Source organism: Dendropsophus ebraccatus, chromosome 5 (genome assembly GCF_027789765.1).
Source record: "Dendropsophus ebraccatus isolate aDenEbr1 chromosome 5, aDenEbr1.pat, whole genome shotgun sequence".
NCBI classification, from domain to species: Eukaryota; Metazoa; Chordata; class Amphibia; order Anura; family Hylidae; genus Dendropsophus; species Dendropsophus ebraccatus.
In genome coordinates this window covers 51,694,330-51,714,854 of record NC_091458.1, presented here as the reverse complement: position 1 = coordinate 51,714,854, position 20,525 = coordinate 51,694,330, and the positions used below count along the sequence as shown (strand labels likewise).

Genomic DNA, 20,525 nt, shown 5'->3' with positions numbered 1-20,525 from the left:
TGGCATAGACTGCTCAAATATAGCACAAATGGCTTCATAAATGCTGCCACACGCGAAAACACCTGATACAAATGATAGATAGCCCTAATAACCAATAACAGGTACACAGGGCCAGCTTTGTCTTCATAAGAAATAAATGCTAGCCCCATAGTTGCCAGTTGCCATGCCTAATCTTCTATTGCAGAATTAAAAGAGAAGTTCTGTGAAACTACAAAATAACAGGAAGGTAGGGGGGTACAGGAGCATAATAAACATATGTACAGTAAACTTAAACATGAAACATGTTAATAATTAATATGTATACTTATCCACCCCCGTGCCCCTGTAATGCCTCTCTCGGGTCTCTCTGACACCAGACGGTTTTCAGTTTCGGCCAGTTTGCTAAATTCATTTATGTGCAAAAAATTTTTTACCTTGACAAGACCTGCAAGTTTTACTATGTTAGTTGAGATCAGAATACCACTTTAAGTGGTGGTCTCATCAGGGGAGCTTAAACAATTACTTAAATACTTCCCATTCCCATTCTTGGATGGTTGGCTGGCCATGCATACATAGCTAATTTTCACAGAAGAGACCAGCAAGCTAATGTTCTAATGGTTTCATTCATACATAGTAAAAAGGAACACTGGAATTTGTTTCCTTGTTCTTAATAACAATGTATTGTACACCCCATTGACCTACATGTCAAATTATAAAAGTTTAAAAAATTTATTTATTTTGTTGTATTGCCTTAGTTAAAAAATAGGGATGAGCGAATTTTTAGTAGTAGTAGTAGTGCTTCGCTAGGCTCAAAGGTCAGCTTGTCAGTCGGCTGTCTTTGAACTCCATGCTGCTCTGGGTGCATGGAAAAGCTGGATCTAGTCCTGGGAAACTCCAGTTTCCCAGGACTGGATCCAGCTTTTCCAGGCACCCAGAGAGGAGCAGCACAAAGGCAGCAGGCTAACAAGCCAATTGCAGAGGCTAGTGAAGCACTGCGCTTTGCTAATACTGTAAATTTGCTAATCCCTAATAAAAATCAGAAAAAAAATACAGTGATACAGATAATTTTCAAGATATAAGAATGTAAATTTACCTATGTCCTGCTGTGTCCAGTTGGGATATGGGGTCACAGTCGGTGATGTGTTAATAAAACCAGCCTTCTTCCCATCTCCTGCTGTTGCTTCCTCATAGGAAGGAGGTGCTGAGGGAGCCACAGTATTTGACTGCATGGCTGTATTACCGCCGCCATTTTCCGGGGGCTTGTTATTGACTGTGACCTTCAGAAAAATTATTGACATCATGAAGAAATTGTAGCACTGTGACTCTACAACTGGCTGAGAAAACTGGCCAATGTAAGCTATAAAAAAGGGTTTCCCAGCTAAATACTTATCCATAGCCTAAATAGTGGGGTTCAGACTGCTATGACTCCATCCAATTCTGAGTCACTGAAGTCATTGAGATACAGAGACTGCAAGTATCCCTAGAACTGTACAAGTGTTATCAGTTCACCACTACAGACTGGACCTGGATGCCCATTTTCTCAGGATTGGTGGTGATCCTTGTGATCAGACTTTCTCCAGATTTTTATAGAATTATAGACATTTTTAGAAAATCTTCTTTAACTCCTTTTTGGCATTAGGCTGGGTTGCTTTTTAGTGGTATTATTATTATTATTATTATTATTATTATTATTATTTTTTTTTTTACCTTGACAATGCATGTTTTTGCCATGAATCCCTGTAGTTTTGCAGTGCAGTTACTGTCAAGCTGGTTTCATCAGGTAAAAAACAAGTTTTGAAAACCATGGTTAAAACACATGCATTGTATATTTGTTGCCTTTATCAGGGTACAAACAATTAGTTTTCTTTTTCCCCCAGAAAGATTTAAAAAATGTGATCAAAGTAAGGCATTGGCAAGTTTTTTCTCCATCAAACCACTTGGATGCTATGATCACTATTGACTGAAGCAATTAATGAGTTAATCGGTTAGAATCATCTGGAAATGATTTGATGCTGTGTTCAGTTATTTAACTGAAATCTGCTGCAGAAAATCAGCTGCAGATCCTGTAGGTGTGAACGCACCATAAATGTTTTACTTAGGCGATTTTTTACAGCCAGGGAGAGAAACAAGGTGTAAGGGAGTAGAATACCTAATGAAGGTGTCCGGGCAGGAAGACGAGAGAAGCAAGGGTACCCTTAATAGATACTAAAGAAATAAGTGAGGTGAAATAGACTTTTTCAGCAGAGCTGTAGTTCTAAAATAGTGGTGGAGAACCTTCAGCCCTCCAGCTGTTGCAAAACTACAATTCCCATCATGCCTGGAGAGCCAAAGCTAAAGCTTCAGATGTCCAGGCATAATGGGAATTGTAGTTTTGCAACAGCTGGAGGGCTGAATGTTCCCCACCCCTGTTTTAAAGCAACAACTTCTCCACATAAACTCAGCATACTTTAAACACTGCAAAAAAAAGTGGGTTTAAGGCATGTAACAAAGTAGTCACTGTCAGTGTCAGGGGGTGTTGCTCTTTCCAGGGCATTTTTTTTTAAGTATGCAGCCAAACTATAGAAAACATATGTTTCCCCAGCGTTTAGCCAGCCATAAATGAATTATATCTGCTTTAAAATACAAACCACATAGAAATAGTACAAATGGCAAAGTTTGTAGCTGACTTCACAGGGCACAATAAAACAGTTCTATTCAGCCTTAATACAAAATGACTGATTGTCATATGGCACAATAAACATGTCACCAGCTCCCCTCTTCACAGAAGCCAAGGTGTTAGTCACAGTCAGTTCCATAGATACACGATTTCACATCAAAAACATTGTGTACAAGTCATTTGACCTAAAGATATGATGGCCACATTGTTATGGATCCTTTAACATATTTAGAGGTTAAAAGGGGTTACACAGCATTAGCAAACTTTTCATATATGGTTGCAGTCATAAAGAAAATAATAATACCTCTCTGCGCTCTTCCCAGTGCCCTCCTGAGACCAATCCGGTGTTCCCCACTGACTGCAGCCTTCGCACTTCTGTGACAAACTTGTTTCTGGAGTGACAGCCTGCCCAGCCAATCACTGGCCATTGCGCTGTCCTGTCTCAGTCAGTAATTGGCTGAGTAGGCTGTCACTCCTGAGATGTGTCTGTCTCAGAAATGGCGGGGCTACAGTCAGCAGAGAACTGGAGATGCCGCAGCAGGAAGTTGGGGGAGCGTAGAGAGGTAAGCATGGGCTCTTTATTATTTGCTTTATGGTAACAGCTATATATGAAAAGATTAATGCTTTAATGTGAGGAGGGCATTAACATGCCTTCCAATTTTTTCAGACTTATAAAGGAGAAGTCCTGTCAGCTCGAAATCTGACTGGCTGAATAGGCCTGACTTTTCACGTCCCAGGTCCCCAGTCATACCTAGGAGCAGCCGCAGACTGGGGAACCAGAGCATGTGACAGCAGACCCCAGCACTGGAGCGGGGGAGGTAGGTCCATGTTATGTTCACCTACCTACTCCCTGGCTGTTTTGGGGAAAAAAAGTCAGAGCCTGGACTTCTCCTTTATTGTGTAAAAAGAGCTATATATTTTAAATTAAAATATTTTTGAAAACATAACTGTAAAACTGATTTTTTTATGATTCAATCACATATTGAGGTAATATAGTAATTATATTAATGTGTTTTGTAACTTCGACAAATGGACTGTTTGTTTGTCTATGGTTCACTGGTTTCTGTTTTTTCTTTTTAACGTATTTATTTGTGTGTGGTAGTCTGCTCTATTGTGTACCGCAAAAAAGAATACATTGCAGTCACATAATTTTTTTACTTTTATTGGGGGGGGGGGGTTGCTTTGTCATATTACATGCAATCCCTGGTCAATGCTATGCCATTGCAGTGTTATTGACGATCTTCACGTAGAGTGAAGAGACTCTATGTGAAGATTGCCGAGCTGACTGCATGGAGGTAAGTGAGTGTTAGTTCTCTGGCAGTCAGTAAAAATGATTGGGACCCCTGCAGTCACCCTGCGGGGGTCTCGATTGGCCAGTGACAGGAGTTCAGCTCAGCGGCATTAAAGGGGTGTGTCAGCACGATCTGTGCAGCCTGTCCTTAACAATAAGGACCGGCTGCTATTCTGAGCTTGCTTTATAAAGCCTCTGGACCTTCTGGCGTAGCGGTACATCATAGGTCCTTAAGAGGTTTAATGTAAGCACAAACGCAGAGTGATGTCATCCTTAGGGGCTGTTCACACGTCCACAAAATACTGTCCGCGCACGGACAGCATTCTGTGGACCGGACCTCAAAGCTCCTGGTCAGTGTCACTGACACAGCCATGCGGACATGTGAAAGCCCCCTAAGTATTGCTTGTTTTTAAGTAGTATTCCCCCCTCCAAAGTTTTATAAGAGAGGAGTAACTCAGAGGAGTTATGAAATGCTTCAGGATGTGTAACTCATAACTTGCCACATGAATTCATACATCCTTCAAAATGAACAACAATTTTCTCTGGCTATGCTCCACTTTAAATTAGGCACAGTCTAAAATATGACACTGCAGAAGGTTACAAGTGTGGCCATAAAATCCTGTATTTAGGTTAATGAGCCTCCCATCCCCCCTCCACCTATCTAACTGATTCATAACCTCTTTGTAGACAGGACCCATTTTTTTTATGTAATGTCGCACTAGGTCCCCAAAATAGATAATCTCTGTACATATACCACAACAGTCATCATTATAGAAAAGATGTCAGTATTGACGAGACATCTTTTTTTTTTTTTTTTTTTTAGTATTCCTGATTATACATACATCATATATATAGACAAAATAGAATTTACAGTATGTGTTAATGGAAATCTGACTGACAGATAGCTTTTTCTTCCCTGGCGTTAAACGTAACATGCTTGGTGTAATTTACCATTTCAACGAAGGGGTTAATGCAGCATTACAGCGTATAACTTGTTCACATGTGTATTGGGCCCTGACACCAGGACTGTGCTCATTCTATCTAATTGATGGCTCAGTGTTTCTTGTGACGCAGTATTGGTGTACTTTCCACCAGCTTGTTTTACCTTTCTGGAAGTGACTATATTTTGCATTATTCATGCATTCTGCTCCTCTTACGTTACTCCTTTCCAGCAGGTGCTGTTTTTTTTTATCCAATATTTACTGTTTTTTATTAAATTTATTTTATTGTATGCAACTTCATCCTATAAAGCAAACTACAGTTTGCTAGAATTCTATAGACTGGTGAATATATAATGGCTTATGTAATGCATGCAGTGCTATGTATAATACGTTATAAATACAGTGTCGGGGAGAGATCTGTACTGTCTTTGTATTCTGTATTGTTAGTCGGGCTGGTGAGACGCAGTGATTACCTTTCCCTGGGTCATGATGCCGCACTCTGGGATCTCTCCGGCTGCCGGACGCTCAGCTCAGCTCTGAACAAGCAGCAATGATGCTTTTCATTCTAGCAACATCCAGAAAGCTGCAGGACTGTACCATTCCTCTGCAATCCAGGAGGGGGAGCAGTGGATCTGTGTTGGAGCACAGAGGGGGGGATTAGAAATCACATGCTTCTACAAACCACCAGCAGTTGCTAGAACTGCGTATGTCTAATAGATTGAATAAGGGTAAATGAAATTTGGAAATTGAATGAAATTTAGTGGTATACTTATTCATACAGTTATATACAAAGCTTATAACGAGGGAAAGGACCATTATTACTTTGAAATAGGAATGATGGGAAGCTGTTTGCCCTTTTGTAAATATTATATTCCCTAGGAATAAACGTACAGTAATAGCAATTTGATTAAAATGTAATACTCCACACAAATGTACCAGTGATAGCTTCACCCCCAGAAGGCAATATACAATGTATGTAACTGCAAGCGGTGCATGTGTTTAATACCGCACGTACAGCAATAAAAGCTGTTTATTAGCACTGCATTATATGTTAGCGCTGGAGATGAGCGAGTACTAAAATGCTTGAATGTTCGTCATGCAAGTCTAGTATTTTCAGATACTCAAGCCCATTAAAGTCAATGAGAGATTTGAACATTTTTTATTCGGCAGAGGGAAGGGTGTCTGGTGCACCTAAAAACCTCAGGAAATGATGCAAACGCCACGGAAATAAAGCTGGCACAGTAAAGGGAGCATGCATGGCTGCATAAAAAGCTCTGAGGTCCCTGAATTATGCAACTTTTACAGACTGACAATACTGCGCATATAAAGATAAAGTCCAATTTAAAGTGGGAGAAAAGTTAGGAAACAATATTTTATTTACTTATAGAGAAACTAAAAAGGAAAAAAAATAAGTCCTACACCCCTTAAACGCTAGCCCTTCTCTCACCTTATCTCCCATCATCTTTGACAGCCATAGATGCCGTAGATGTAAACTATACCCATTTGTAACTGTTATTGCATGTGTGTGACATGGTCGGATCCATCCTGTTTATATTTGAAGGGTGTAAGGGCTGCTAAAAATTGAAAGACACAGAGAAACAAAAGAAATCGGTTGTCTTCGGCACTTTCATCAAAATAATGCCACATGGCAGAAGACCTTCCGCCCTGCTAACGGGTACTCCGGTATGGCCTGCCTTCTGCCTCTGGTCCCACCACTGCCTCTCAGCCAGTGCTTCAGATCCCTCCCCCTCCGAAATGCTGGGTCCAGTCGGTGTACTGTGTGTCCCTGCTAAGAGGGAGCGGTGGTTAGGGATCCTGTATAAGCGGTGTTCTTGACCTCATCAGTACGCTTACGTCCTCACCCATGCCTTTGTCCTTGTCCCTTTACACTAGTCTTTCCCATGTTTTATGTTATTAGCATATTACACGCAGTATACAGCTGCATATACTCAGTCACCACCACTAGACTGTAGCACTATGACACTGGTTAAACTATAAAATACTCTCTGGCAGTTTGTTTTTTTCTAGTCGTCGAAAAAAAAGGACTTTTGGATAGTTGTGGATTTAACTATTACTAGCTATATACCAGTATAGTTGTGGATAGACTATTACTAGCTATGTACCAGTATACTGTTCTGTACAATGCTGGTATATTGTATGCAATTAGCATGGCAGTTTCCAGAGGTGGGCGTCCAGGTGACCGCACAAGGTGGCGACAGCTTGGGGGCGCTGCTGGAACCCCCCCTTCCCCGGACATCACTCCCTGGCCGCCCCATCACCTGTCCCGACCAGTTGAACGCCTGCAGCCCCCCTCCCCCTGCAGGCTGGAGGAGAAGCGGAGAGAGGGACTCGCTGTATGTATGTATTAAGATGAGTATAATGTTTTTAAGGGGTTTTGTGTGTGTGTGTGTTTGGCAATGAAGGGAGGGGGGAGCAAAGCATGGGGGGAATTGTTACTATGGGGACAGCACAGGGGGTGTAGAGTATGGGGGGATTTTTACTATGGGGACAGCACAGGGGGGCTATTAATATGGGGCCAGCACAGAGGGGATTATTATTATGGGAACAGAACAAGGGGGAATTTTTACTATGGGGGCAGCACAGAGGGGATTATTAATATGGATACAGCACAGGGGGGATTGTTACTATAGGGGCAGAGCACAGGGGGGATTATTAATATGGGGACAGCATGGGGGGGATTTTTACTATGGGGCAGAGCACACAGGATTATTACTATGGGGACAGCACAGGGGGATTGTTACTATGGGGGGACAGAGCACAGGGGATTATTAATATGGGGACAGCATAGGGGGGATTTTTCCTATGGGGCAGAGCATGGGGGGATTTTTTTTTTTTAAGTTCTTTATTTCTTTAATGTGTCCAACATACATATCATATACAGAAAACGATAAGAATTTCACAAAATTTTAAAAAGAGACAGGGGGGTTAGCAAGAAGAGAGAGAGAGAGGAGCAAGTGGATGGGAAAAAAAAACTTTAATCTTTTATCTAAAGACTAAATTCTATCATGTCCAGTTTCCCCATCTTTTCTGGAATTTACGAGACCCCTCTTTTTTTCCCCAGGAACCAGGCTGTTTTATGACTCTTAATATTTTTCATCAGGTTTAACCATTCAAGTTTTGTTGGAGCTGTCAGGGAAAACCATTTATTCAAAACTTTAAGCCTTGCATAAAAAAGAACCTTTATTACCAAGCTGTTATGTTCTGGCATACCCGTGGAATCACCAAGAATTGCGACTAGTATATTTCTGGGAACTGTACACTTCAATTTATCATCAATTCCATCAAACACGTCCTTCCAGAAAATCTGAATTTCATCACATAACCACCATAAATGGAGTAGATCAGCACTTTCTGCCCCACATCTGGGGCACCTTGAGTTATCCCTAATGCCGATTTTATGTAAGTGGGCGGGAGAATAATAGTGTAAATAAAAATTCGAAATTGGATTAGTTTGTGACCCTCATTAAGAGAAACCTTATTTAGATTAGATAGAATGTTCTCCCTATGGAGTGTATCAATCGGACCTACCAAGCTCTCCCATCTGGACCAGCATGTTTCTACCCTACCCTGTGGTATAGAGCTACACAATCTCTTATATATGAATGCAATACGCTTTTGCTTAATTCTTAAGTCCAAAAATGACATAAAAAAAGAAAAATCAGAAATTTTGAAACCCTGTGATATTTTTAGATTTCTGCCATGCGAGGAAAACCTGCTTATAAAGAAAAAAGTGAGAATTAGATAGCCCATGTGCATCACAAAGTTCCTGAAAGGAACAAAATCTGCCTTTATCAAAAACCTGAGAAATTTTAGGGGGGATTGTTACTATGGGGGCAGCACAGGGGTACAGCAGGAGGCATTATTACTATATAGAAGGCACAGTGGGAAACATAATTACTATATGGGGGCACAGCAGGAGATATTATTACTATATGGGGGCACAGCAGGAGACATTATTACTATATGGGGGGACAGCAGGGGATGCTAAATATAGGGGGCAATCCACATACCTACTGATTTTACTGCACATGACACAAAACAGTGGAAATTGTAAAAGTGCGGAGCCTAGGATGTTTGTCTGACAGGTTCAGAAGAGACGTATTGTTGCTGTAAGAAATCAACATGGTGGTCCGGCCTGGCCCACCCAAGAGGAAAAGGAAAGTGACGCCTCAGAATAAAGAAGACGTCACCTGTAAGTCACTGAATGACTTTTTTTTGCCCCAAGTTTAAAAGGGTTGAATAAAACTGCTCTATGCCAGAATACACACACTGCTTCTTCCTAGTAACAACAGTGTTTTTTTTTGTCACACTGACAGACTACAAGTCCTTTAAAGCGGCTCTGTACCCACAATCTGACCCCCCTCCCCCCAACCACTTGTACCTTCAGATAGCTGCTTTTAATCCAAGATCTGTCCTGCGGTCCGTTCGGCAGGTGATGCAGTTATTGTCCTAAAAAACTACTTTTAAACTGGCAGCCTCGTGCCCATCGGGAGTATCTGTAACTTTGCACCACCCCTCCGTCCATCCTCCCCACCCTCTTCATCATTAGGAATGCCACTGGAAAATTTTCTCCATGCTGAACACTGCACAGGTGCCTTAACGATCCACTGCCACAGGTGGGGAATAAGAGACAATCTGCCTGGAGCATTTATAATGATGAAGAGGGTGGGGAGGAGGGACAGAGAGGTTGTGCCAGCCTAATGCATACACAATCTAGGCCATGCCAATTTGACACAGGGCTGCCAGTTTAAAAGTTGTTTTGGTGGGGTCAGATTGTGGATACAGAGTCACTTTAAAAGGACTATTGAGTGTTTGGTGAACCTAATCGCCTGCCAGACTAACCACACTAAGCCTACACTACCTCTCTTCCTGCTCCAGGAGCTCTCCCTGACAACTAACAGCAAGCGACTGAGTCGAGCATCTAGAGACCTGCTTCTACAAGCCAACATAGCTGCTGTATAGCAGGATCTCCCAACTCCTTACCTGCATGTTTATTGGCTCACCAAAGCTGCCAAACATACAGGGAGGTGACTATCGATGTTATTCGAGCACCGTGCGGTATTTATCCGAATATCCAGTACTTGAGTTCTGAGATACGTTAGCGATAGTGATTGTGAGCTTGAACGAGCATGTTCACTCATCTCCACTTAGCACAATATAAACAAATTATTATTGTTTGGTCCGGTCACCAGATATATCCCCAATCAGGCAATTATAGGACTAGCTGAGAAACCACATGGAACCTATATGCCTCCGTGCCCAACTGTATTTTATATTGTATCCAGGCTAGAAGTGCCCAACAGGGTAGTAGAGCCTTTTTTAATGTACAGTTTTCTCCAATAAACTTATCCTTTAATTGCCACATTGTAATCACCCTTACATTAATCATCATTACATTCATACATAGAAAGTTTTATTCCAACAACTCCTTCTTCTATGAGGCTGCCTGCTTCATACATACAGTGCTGACCAAAAATATTGGCACCCCTGCAATTCTGTCAGATAATACTCTACTTCTTCCAGAAAGTGATTGCAATCACAAATGCTTTGGTATTAATCTCTTCATTTAATTTGTTTTCAATGGAAAACCACAAAAAGAATTGTCAAAAAGCCAAATTGGATATAATTTCACACCAAAAATAAAAAAGGAGTGGACAAAAGTATTGGCACCCTTAGAAAAATCATGTGATGCTTCTCTAATTTGTGTAATTAACAGCACCTGTTACCTGTGCCACATAACAGGTGGTGGCAATAACTAAAGGCCCTATTCCACGGAACGATTATCGTCCGTATTTGGCCGATATCGGCCGCTACGGACGATAATCGTCCCGTGGAATAGAGTGCAACGATCAGCCAACATCGTTCATGTCGGCTGATCGTTGCAGTCGCTTGTTTTTCAACATGTTGAAAAACAAGCGACTGATATAGCAGCGATCTGCTGCCATTGCTCCGTTGAATAGGAGCGTCGGCAGCAGACGCTGCTATATCCTATGGGCTGCCCGGACGATCAGCGATCACCCGGGCAGCCCCCCGCTGCCCCCTCCCGCACTCACCCGCTCGCTGCAGCCGCGAGGAATAGCGGCGGCAGCGAGCGGGGAACGAGGAGCAAACGAGCGCTGAGATCGCTCGTTTGCTCCTCTGACGACCCGTGTAATAGGCCCTTTAATCACACTTGCAGCCAGTTGAAATGTCCTGTGTCCTTGTGTGTACCACATTGAGCATGGAAAAAAGAAAGAAAAAAGACCAAAGAACTGAGAAGGACCAAAGGACTTGAGAAGCAAAATTGTGAGGAAGCATGAGAAATCTCAAGGCTACAAGTTTATCTCCAAAGACCTGAATGTTCCTGTGTCTACCGTGCGCAGTGTCATCAAGAAGTGTAAAGCCCATGGCACTGTGTCTAACCTCCCTAGATGTGGGCGGAAAAGAAAAATTGACAAGAGATTTTAACGAAAGATTGTGCAGATGGTGGCTAAAGGACCTCGACTAACATCTAGACAAGTTCTAGCTGCTTTGCAGTCCAAGGGTACAACAGTGTCAACCTGTACTGTCCGTCGGCATCTGAATGAAAAGAGACTCTATGGTAAGATACCCAGGAAGACCCCACACACAGACATAAAAAAGCCAAGCTGGAGTTTGCCAAAACTTACCTGAGAAAGCCAAAAACTTTTCGGAAAATGTTCTCTGGTCAGATGAGACAAAAGTATAGCTTTTTGGGAAAAGGCATCCCGTCCCTACAGTCAAACATGGCGGAGGTTCCTTAACCCCTAGGCGACCTAGGACGTACCGATACGTCCTGGAAGTCTGTCCCCAGACGACCCTGGACGTACCGGTACGTCCTGAGCTATGAAGCGCGCTCCGGAGCGGAGCGCACTTCATAGCAGGTGGGGGCTGGCTGCAATCAGCAGCCGGGACCTCACCGGTAATGACACGCTGCAGCGATCTCGCTGCCGCGTGTCATTAACCCCTTAAACGCTGCAGCGTTTAAGTGTGAGTGACAGGGGGAGTCCCCTGTGACTTACCTATCGGGACCCCCGCAGTGTGACTGCGGGGGTCCCGATCGGTAAAACGGACCGCCGGAGGTCGCTCACCTTTCTCCGTGCGGTCCGATCGCCGATAACACTGATCAATGCTATGCCTATGGCATAGCAATCATCAGTGTCTAAAATAAAAGTATTGTATGTAGAAGTCCCCCAAAGGGACTGAAAATGTATAAAAAAAAAGTTAAAAACACCAACACACAACCCCAAAACCCCTCCCCCAATAAAAGTTTAAATCACCCCTCATTTCCCATTATACAAATAAAACATATAAAAAGAAATAAGTCAACATATAATATACCGTAGCGAGCGTAATTGTCCGATCTATTAAACTATAACAAGCGTCATTGCGAACGGCATACACGAAAAGAGGGAAAAAAGTTCGCAGATTACCGATTTTATGTTACATTATATATAAAAAAAAATAATAAAAAGTGATCAAAATGTCCGATCTTCACAAATTTGGTATTATTAAAAACTAGAGATCATGGCGGAAAAAATGACACCCCATACAGCCCCGTAGGTGAAAAAATAAAACCGTTATAAGCATCACAATAGGCCCATTTTATTAATATTTAATTGCCAAAATAAAGGATTTCATTAAAAAAAATATATATAACATTAGAAAATCTGTGTAAACCTGCAAGTAGTTGTGTTCGGACTGACCTATAGAGTAATAGTATCATGTCGCTTTTACCGTATAGTGTATTACGTAGACACAGGAACCCCCCAAAGTTACCATATTGCATTCTTTTTTACGATTTCACCTATTTATCTTCATAAATAATATATTTGGAATTCCATCATACATGTTATGGTAAAATGAAAGACGCCATTACACAGTACAACTATTCCTGTAACAAATAAACCATTACATGGCCTTGTAGATAGAAAACTGAAAGTGCTAGAGCTCTTAGAAGGGGAGGAGGGAAAAACGAAAGCGCAAAGATCAAAATTTGCGCGGTCCACTGGGTCATTTTGGGCCTGGTCCTCAAAGGGTTAATGTTCTGGGGTTGCTTTGCTGCCTCTGGCACAGGACTGCTTGACAGTGTGCATGGTATGAGGTCTGAAGACTACCAACAAATTTTGCAATATAATGTAGGGTCCAGTGTGAGAAAGCTGGGTTCCCCTCAGAAGTCATGGGTATTCCAGCAGGAAAATGACCCAAAACACACTTCAAAAAGTACTAGCAAATGGTTTGAGAGAAAGCACTGGAGACTTCTAAAGAGTCCAGACCTGAATCCCATAGAACACCTGTGGAGAGATCTCAATACTTTCGGCCAGCACTGTAGGATATTGCCCGGGGACCAGCTTAAAAAAGGAATATGAGCACAAATCAGTTTTGCTTTGTATAAAGCCACTCATCTCTATACAGTATGTAAAGTAGCTCTCTCACAACACCTTTCCCTTCAGATTACTCTTTTTACTCCAACTAAGAGTCTGAGAACATGAATATATGCCAAACCAAAAATCTATCCAAAAGGAAAGAATATCCATCTGCAATGCTAACTAAATTAGATTTTTCTTTTTAATTTGTTACTTAGGTCTCCTGATTACAGAGTGTCCTACTGCTGATCCTCCAGCTAGGGGGAACCTGACAGCAAATGCTCATTTACCCTGCTACAACACTACAGGAGAAATTAAGCATTACACAGAGCTAATTAAAATCCATGCCCGTTCCATGTTGATATGTTGATGTGACAGCTCCTGGGGTCTTTCTTCGACAAAATCTGAATTTCAAAATAGGTTTTAAAGCTTTCTTCGCTCTGCCACCAGTCTATTTTCAGTTGAAGTTCCTGTTGTTTTATCATTGGCATGAATAGCTAGAATATAGCTGGATTCATGTTGGAACCTATGAACCCATTATAAAACAATAGGAATAATCAGAACTTGTCAGAATATTTTGAAAAGTGGATTCATCATAGCTGCCATAGCTCAGTTATTAATGGAAGCAATGATGTTAATGTGTATAAAGCCTATTTCAAGCAACCCTTTTATCCCCTAAAGATCACAGCTATTTGGGGCCTGGAAAACAGAAATTTTTTTCTTCACAATTTTATTACTAAGTTCTAGCCGTTATGATTAGACTGATCCCATTTTTAATTTGTTTTACTACTTTTGCACAATTTTTTTTTTTTGAGTCATGCTAGGTTTTTTTTTAAGCTTTTTTTGGAGGTGGGGATGAAGCAATAAACTGCAATTCTGCAATTGTTTTTCTTAATATTTTATTACAGGGGTCCTCAACTGGCGGACCACGGAGGCCAGCTGTCCGGACCCCTGGTCAGACCTCCGAATTACCCCGGATCCAGCCCCCAAGTGTCCCGCTCCCTCACCGCACTGCCTCCCGCCCCACAGGCATACTGTCCTTAGATTTCAGTATGCCTGTGGGGCTGGGGGCAGTGTCGACCCGGCCCCTGGCTGATACGCGCTCTCTGGGGATATCCTGGGGATTCCCCAGCAGAGCGCGCATCAGTGACCTCAGTGTGTGCCGCCGTCCTGTACTTCCCGGAAGCACAGGATGGCGGCGCACACTGAGATCACTGATGCGCGCTCTGCTGGGCAATCCCCCGGACATCCCTCGAGAGCGCGTATCAGCAGGAGAAAAAAAGAAGACAGGCGCGATGGGGAGTGAGGTCCTAGGTGAGTTGTGGTTTGTTTTTGTTTTTTTGTCTGGGGGCCATATATCAGGGGAAAGCTCACAGGGGGGCTATATGGGAGCGGGAGAGTGCACAGGGGGGCTATATACTACTGGGGGGAGAGCACAGGGGGCTATATACTACAGGGGAAAGCTCACAGGGGGGCTATATACTACTGGGGGGAGCTCACAGGGGGCTATATACTACTGGGGGGGCTCACAGGGGGCTTTATACTATAGGGGCTATATACTACTGGGGGGAGCTCACAGGGGGCTATATACTACTACAGGCGCGATAGGGAGCGAGGTCCTAGGTGAGTTGTGGTTTGTTTGTTTTTTTTTGTCTGGGGGCCATATATCAGGGGAAAGCTCACAGGGGGGCTATATGGGAGCGGGAGAGTGCACAGGGGGGCTATATACTACTGGGGGGGAGCTCACAGGGGGCTATATACTACTGGGGGGGGCTCACAGGGGGCTATATACTACAGGGGGCGAGCTCACAGGGGGCTATATACTACTGGGGGGAGCTCACAGGGGGCTATATACTACTGGGGGGCTCACAGGGGGCTATATACTACAGGGGGAGAGCACACGGGGCTATATACTACAGGGGGAGAGCACACGGGGCTATATACTACAGGGGAAAACTCACGGGGCTATATACTACAGGGGGGAGCTCACAGGGGGCTATATACTACTGGGGGGAGCTCACAGGGAGCTATATACTACTGGGGGAGAGAACAGGGGGGCTATATACTACTTGGGGAGCTTACAGGGGGCTATATACTACAGGGGGAGAGCACAGGATGGCTATATACTACAGGGGGAAAGGGCACAGGGGGGCTATATACTACTGGGGGAGCTAACAGGGGGCTATATACTACAGGGGGAGAGGGCACAGGGGGCTATATACTACTGGGGGGAGCTAACGGGGCTATATACTACAGGGGGAGAGCTCACAGGTGAGCTATATACTACTGGGGGGAGCTCACAGGGGGGCTGTATACTACAGGGGAGCTTACAGGGGGCTATATACTACAGGGGGAGAGCACAGGGGGGCTATATACTACAGGGGGAAAGGGCACAGGGGTGCTATATACTACTGGGGGGAGCTAACGGGGCTATATACTACAGGGGGAGAGGGCACAGGGGGCTATATACTACTGGGGGGAGCTAACGGGGCTGTATACTACAGGGAGAGAGCGCACAGGGGAGCTATATACTACTGGGGGGAGCTCACAGGGGGGCTATATACTACAGGGGAGAGCTCACAGGGGGGCTATATACTACAGGGGAGAGCTCAAAGGGGGCTATATACTACTGGGGGAGAACGCACAGTGGGGCTATATACTACTGGGGGAGAACGTACAGGGGGGCTACATACTACTGGGGAGAACACACAGGGGGGCTATATACTACTGGGGGAGCAACAGGGGGCTATATAATACTAGGGCAGTCACCCCCTTTGTACCTAATATCAAAGGGCTGGTGAGAGAGAAAAAATACCAGTTCTGTATGTAAATAGTTGAATTAACAAAACACGTTTCCTACTGATGTTCAGCTCGGACCTTCACCTGACAATAGACCCCGGTAAGTGGACCTTCACTAAAAGTTGTTGAGTAGCCCTGTGTTATTATATTCATTGTATTTATTTATATGTTTATATATTATTTTTATTTTATGTTATTTCTGCATTCCCAGTTCAGGAAATGATGTTAATTATTGTGGCAGCAAAACCAATTATGTGTAGTTTTTAAATGGTTTTATTTTCTGTATAATTAAAGAGTCACTGTCGTTAAAATTTTTTTACGGCGCCGTCTTATGCCCAGGCTTGAGCACCGGCCCGGTACCCGTGCATAGGACGGCGCCGTACACAGGAACCGGGCCGCAGATCGAAAAATGGACCTTGGCATTGGCTTCCTTATTGGCATTCTATCGGTGGGTCAAATTAAAGAGGATGGTACATCCTCTTTGAGAATCTTTCTAATTGGGTTTATTAGGCAAATATGCCATTATCTGCATTTAAAAAGCCTTTTTCCCAGTTCCCTCCTCCTCTCCTTTCTGTCATCCACTGCTCATTATCAGGAAATCTCAATCAGACGGATCCTGTCTGTGTATTCCAGGCCATCTGAGCATTTACAGAGAGAAGGCAGTCATGTGATTGATGGACACATTGAGCCGTGACTCTCTTTACTGGCCGGAATTCCTGTGTTTAGTCTGTTTTTTTCAACCAGCACAAGTCATTAAATCTGCATTCAAGAGACCGGACCTGCATTTCTGGTATCGTTTTTTTTTACAGCATGATAACAACAACAAATAATGGGGGAGATTTATCAAACTGGTGTAAAGTAGAATTGTCTTAGTTGCCCCTAGCAACCAATCAGATTCCACTTTTCATTCCTCACAGATTCTTTGAAAAATGAAAGGTGGAATCTGATTGGTTGCTAGGGGCAACTAAGACAATTCTACTTTACACCAGTTTGATAAATCTCCCCCAAAGAATGTATATTGCAAAATTGCTTTATTTCACATCTACTGTTGATTTAGGTTTTGAAAGTTATAACTGCAGTGACACTTTTTAAGTCCCACTAGGAGAGTATTACCAGCAATCATTAGATTTCTAACGCTGGTCAATGCTATGGCATTGCATAGAATTAATCAGTGTTATGTGTGTTCTTCTCATAGAGTTTAAAAAAGAAGATCAGGCATCAGACTGCATAGAGGTAAGCAGTATATGTTTGGCAGTCATAAAAATCACTGAAGGGGTCCCTATCAGATAGTGACAGGAGCATCTTTTAAGGTTCATGACGGACAGCAGTGTGGTCGCTGTGGCCCATCATTAACAGTGAGAACCCGGCTGCTAATAGCAGCCAGTCCTCACCCTCTATGAGGTGAGCTCAGTTCCTGGACCCTATGGTGTACTGGTACATCATGGGTTGTTTAGGAACAGACAACCATGCTGTACTGGTACATCATGGGTCATTAAGGGGGAAAGAGTTTTGTTTTTATGTTTTTTTATTTTTGGACAATTTTACTGAAGACATTTTGCTTGCACTAGAGGAGTTCATTGTTTAATTGCTGTTATAATATTCTCCATTGTTGTAAATGCCTGTCAGAGTAATAATGAAATCCTATCTCCCTACCTGAGTTTGATAGGCATACACACAGCCAGGGGCGTAGCTAGCGTAAGAGCCCCCCTACGCACAACACAAAGCACTATATATAATATATATGTGTGTGTGTGATGTGAACGTGAATATATAAGTGCAGGAGCGGACTACAGTTTGTTTAACCCCTTATGTACTGAAGTGTGTAAGTTAGGGCTGGGCGATAATGGCCTAAATTAATATCGCGGTTTATCGTGCATATTGCCGCGGTAACGATAAATTCAATGATAATTATGACACGCCCCCTTTTAAAAACCACACCCATTTGAAACACAGCGTTTCGGCGTCTCCTATGCCATTTTCAAGTGGCACTTAGGAGACATAGGAGACGCCAAAACCCTGTGGTTTACTTATGAAGTTTGCTGCACATCATTATATGGAATAAATCCACTTTTTTACATTTGTATTACAATCGGAGTGCTGCAGAGTATTTTGTACTAGCTGAATTGATCCAAGGTCTGGGATTCGTCTGCTGGCAGCCACATTGCTGCCTATATTGTTTGCTATAGCTATCTATCAATCAACCTATCTATCTAAGATAAATAAATAGATAGATAGATAGATAGATAGATAGATAGATAGATAGATAGATAGATAGGACATAGATGATATAGAGATAGTAGATAGATACAAGATAGATTATATATAGATAGGAGTCATATCTATCTATCTATATCTCCTCTCTCTCATATCTATCTATCTATCTATCATCTATCTCCTATCTATATATAATCTATCGATCTAAGATAGATAGATTTTATATAGATAGTAGATACTAGATAGATAGATAGGAGATAGATAGGAGATAGATAGATAATAGGAGATAGGAGATAGATAGATAGATAGATAGATAGATAGATAGATAGATAGATAGATAGGAGATAGATAGATAGATAGATAGATAATCGGAGATAGATAGGAGATAGATAGATAATAGGAGATAGATAGATAGATAGATAGATAGATAGATAGGAGATAGATAGATAGATACAGTAGATAGATAGGAGATAGATAGATAGATAGATAGATAATAGGAGATAGAGAGATAGATAGATAATAGGAGATAGATAGATAGATAGATAGATAGATAGATAGATAGATAGATATATATGCAGAGAATCCACAGCACTCCAGTGTAGTGAAAAAGCTCAATAAGCTGTGTTTATTCAGTCAATTCATAGTGCAACACTCCAAACGCAACGTTTCAGTGACTCTCTGTCACCATTTTCAAGCGTGAATACATGGTACAAAACTCAGATATATATATACAAAGCACAACATAGGATTGGTGAAATTGTGATTACTAATTGAAAACATTCATCAGGTAGGTCACATGGGTTGCTCCCTGCTGGAGTTTAACCCTTTGTGAGTAGTGCAGCAGTGCATAAAGTGATATTGTGACATATTCTATAAAAAACCTGAAATATAGAAACAAGTTTCACTGATCACAGTAATTCATAAAAGTTCATTTTTGCATTTTTGCATATAGTGTCCATTCACCTCTGGAAGGGTTAATTCACCACTTTGATGTTGTCTGAGTTGTCCTCCAGCGCTGTGATAGCACAAGTAGATGGGCTGTAGTAAGGTTGCTGGATGTCCGGCTAGGAGATCACATTACAAGAGATTTGCATAGTTACACAGGCAAGGCTCCTGGGTTTTCATGTCAGCATTGGACATCAAAAGACCCTGTTCACATGCTCCGGATCGCAGGCTTTCATCCCTGTGAGAGGAGAACGTCTTCAGATCCTTTGCACATAGCCTCCGCCCTCCTCTGGCCTCTCCAGGCCAAATGGTAAGAAAACACATTGTGTGAACACCTCCCAAAGTATGCCAACATCCAGATGAAGTATAGGGAATGAAACAGAAGAACGGACATCTCAGGGTCGTGCTTCGTGGTGAATACCCTGTCCAGTGGATCATGGATCTGTAAAGACAGTAAATCAAGGTTAGTATATGTGTGTACCATGTGATATACTTTGCCCCTACTTTAAGTGGGACGGCTAGGCAAGTGGAGGAGAGTCTTTCACCTTAACATATCATTATGCACTTTGTATTCGACATTTAACCCCATAGGACCCAGGGCTTCTAATTTATAGATCCATTCCAACTCCAACTTTTTTAACTGCATTTGTCTATTCCCACCATATTTCAATGGTGGGATCCTGTCCACTATCATTACTTTGAGATCTCTCTCAGTGTGACTCATGTCAGCACAGTGCTTGGATACCGGCAGGTCCATGCGTTGTTTCCGCACTGTGTATCGGTGCTGTGTGAACCTGGTTCTTAAATCATTGATTGTTTCCCCCACATATACTTTCTGACAGGGGCACCACAATACATATATTATGTAGTCACTGCTGCATGTCAAGTAGTGTTTGATTTTGTACTTTTTTAAGGTATATGGATGTGTAAAGTGTGTGCCTTTAACCATTTGTTTACAGGTAATGCATCCCACACATGGATAGCAACCTTGTTTAGGTGTGCTTATGAATGTTTGTCCACTACCTTTATTTGTAGCAATGTCTGTTTTTACTAACCTGTCTCTCAGGTTCTGATTCCTCCTGTAAGAAAGTAATGGTGGTAATTGTATTTGTTGTATTTGTGGATACGACTCCTTCAATATTTTCCAATGTTTTTGTATAGTTCTACCTATCTGGGGTGACCAATGAGTATACGTGGATACAAATGGGATACGTTGTTGTGGTTGTTCCTTTCTGGTTGTTGTAGTTAGCAATTGTTCCCTTGGTGTATGCAGCACTTGTGACTTGCTGTATTCTAATGTAGATGTTGGATAGCCC

General features: G+C 42.5%; 1 protein-coding gene across 1 annotated transcript in view; it reads right to left on the bottom strand.

Annotated features, from left to right (window-relative positions):
* The window catches only part of LOC138793555 (protein lifeguard 2-like), a 53,522-nt gene that overhangs the window by 17,380 nt on the left and 15,617 nt on the right, over positions 1 to 20,525 (bottom strand). The window contains exons 3-4 of the mRNA XM_069972167.1: positions 5,341 to 5,499; positions 1,073 to 1,256 (exon numbers count right to left, since the gene is read on the bottom strand). Of these exons, the coding sequence (XP_069828268.1) occupies positions 1,073 to 1,256; positions 5,341 to 5,355 (199 nt within the window). The 5' untranslated portion in view covers positions 5,356 to 5,499. The remainder of the gene's footprint in view (positions 1 to 1,072; positions 1,257 to 5,340; positions 5,500 to 20,525) is intronic.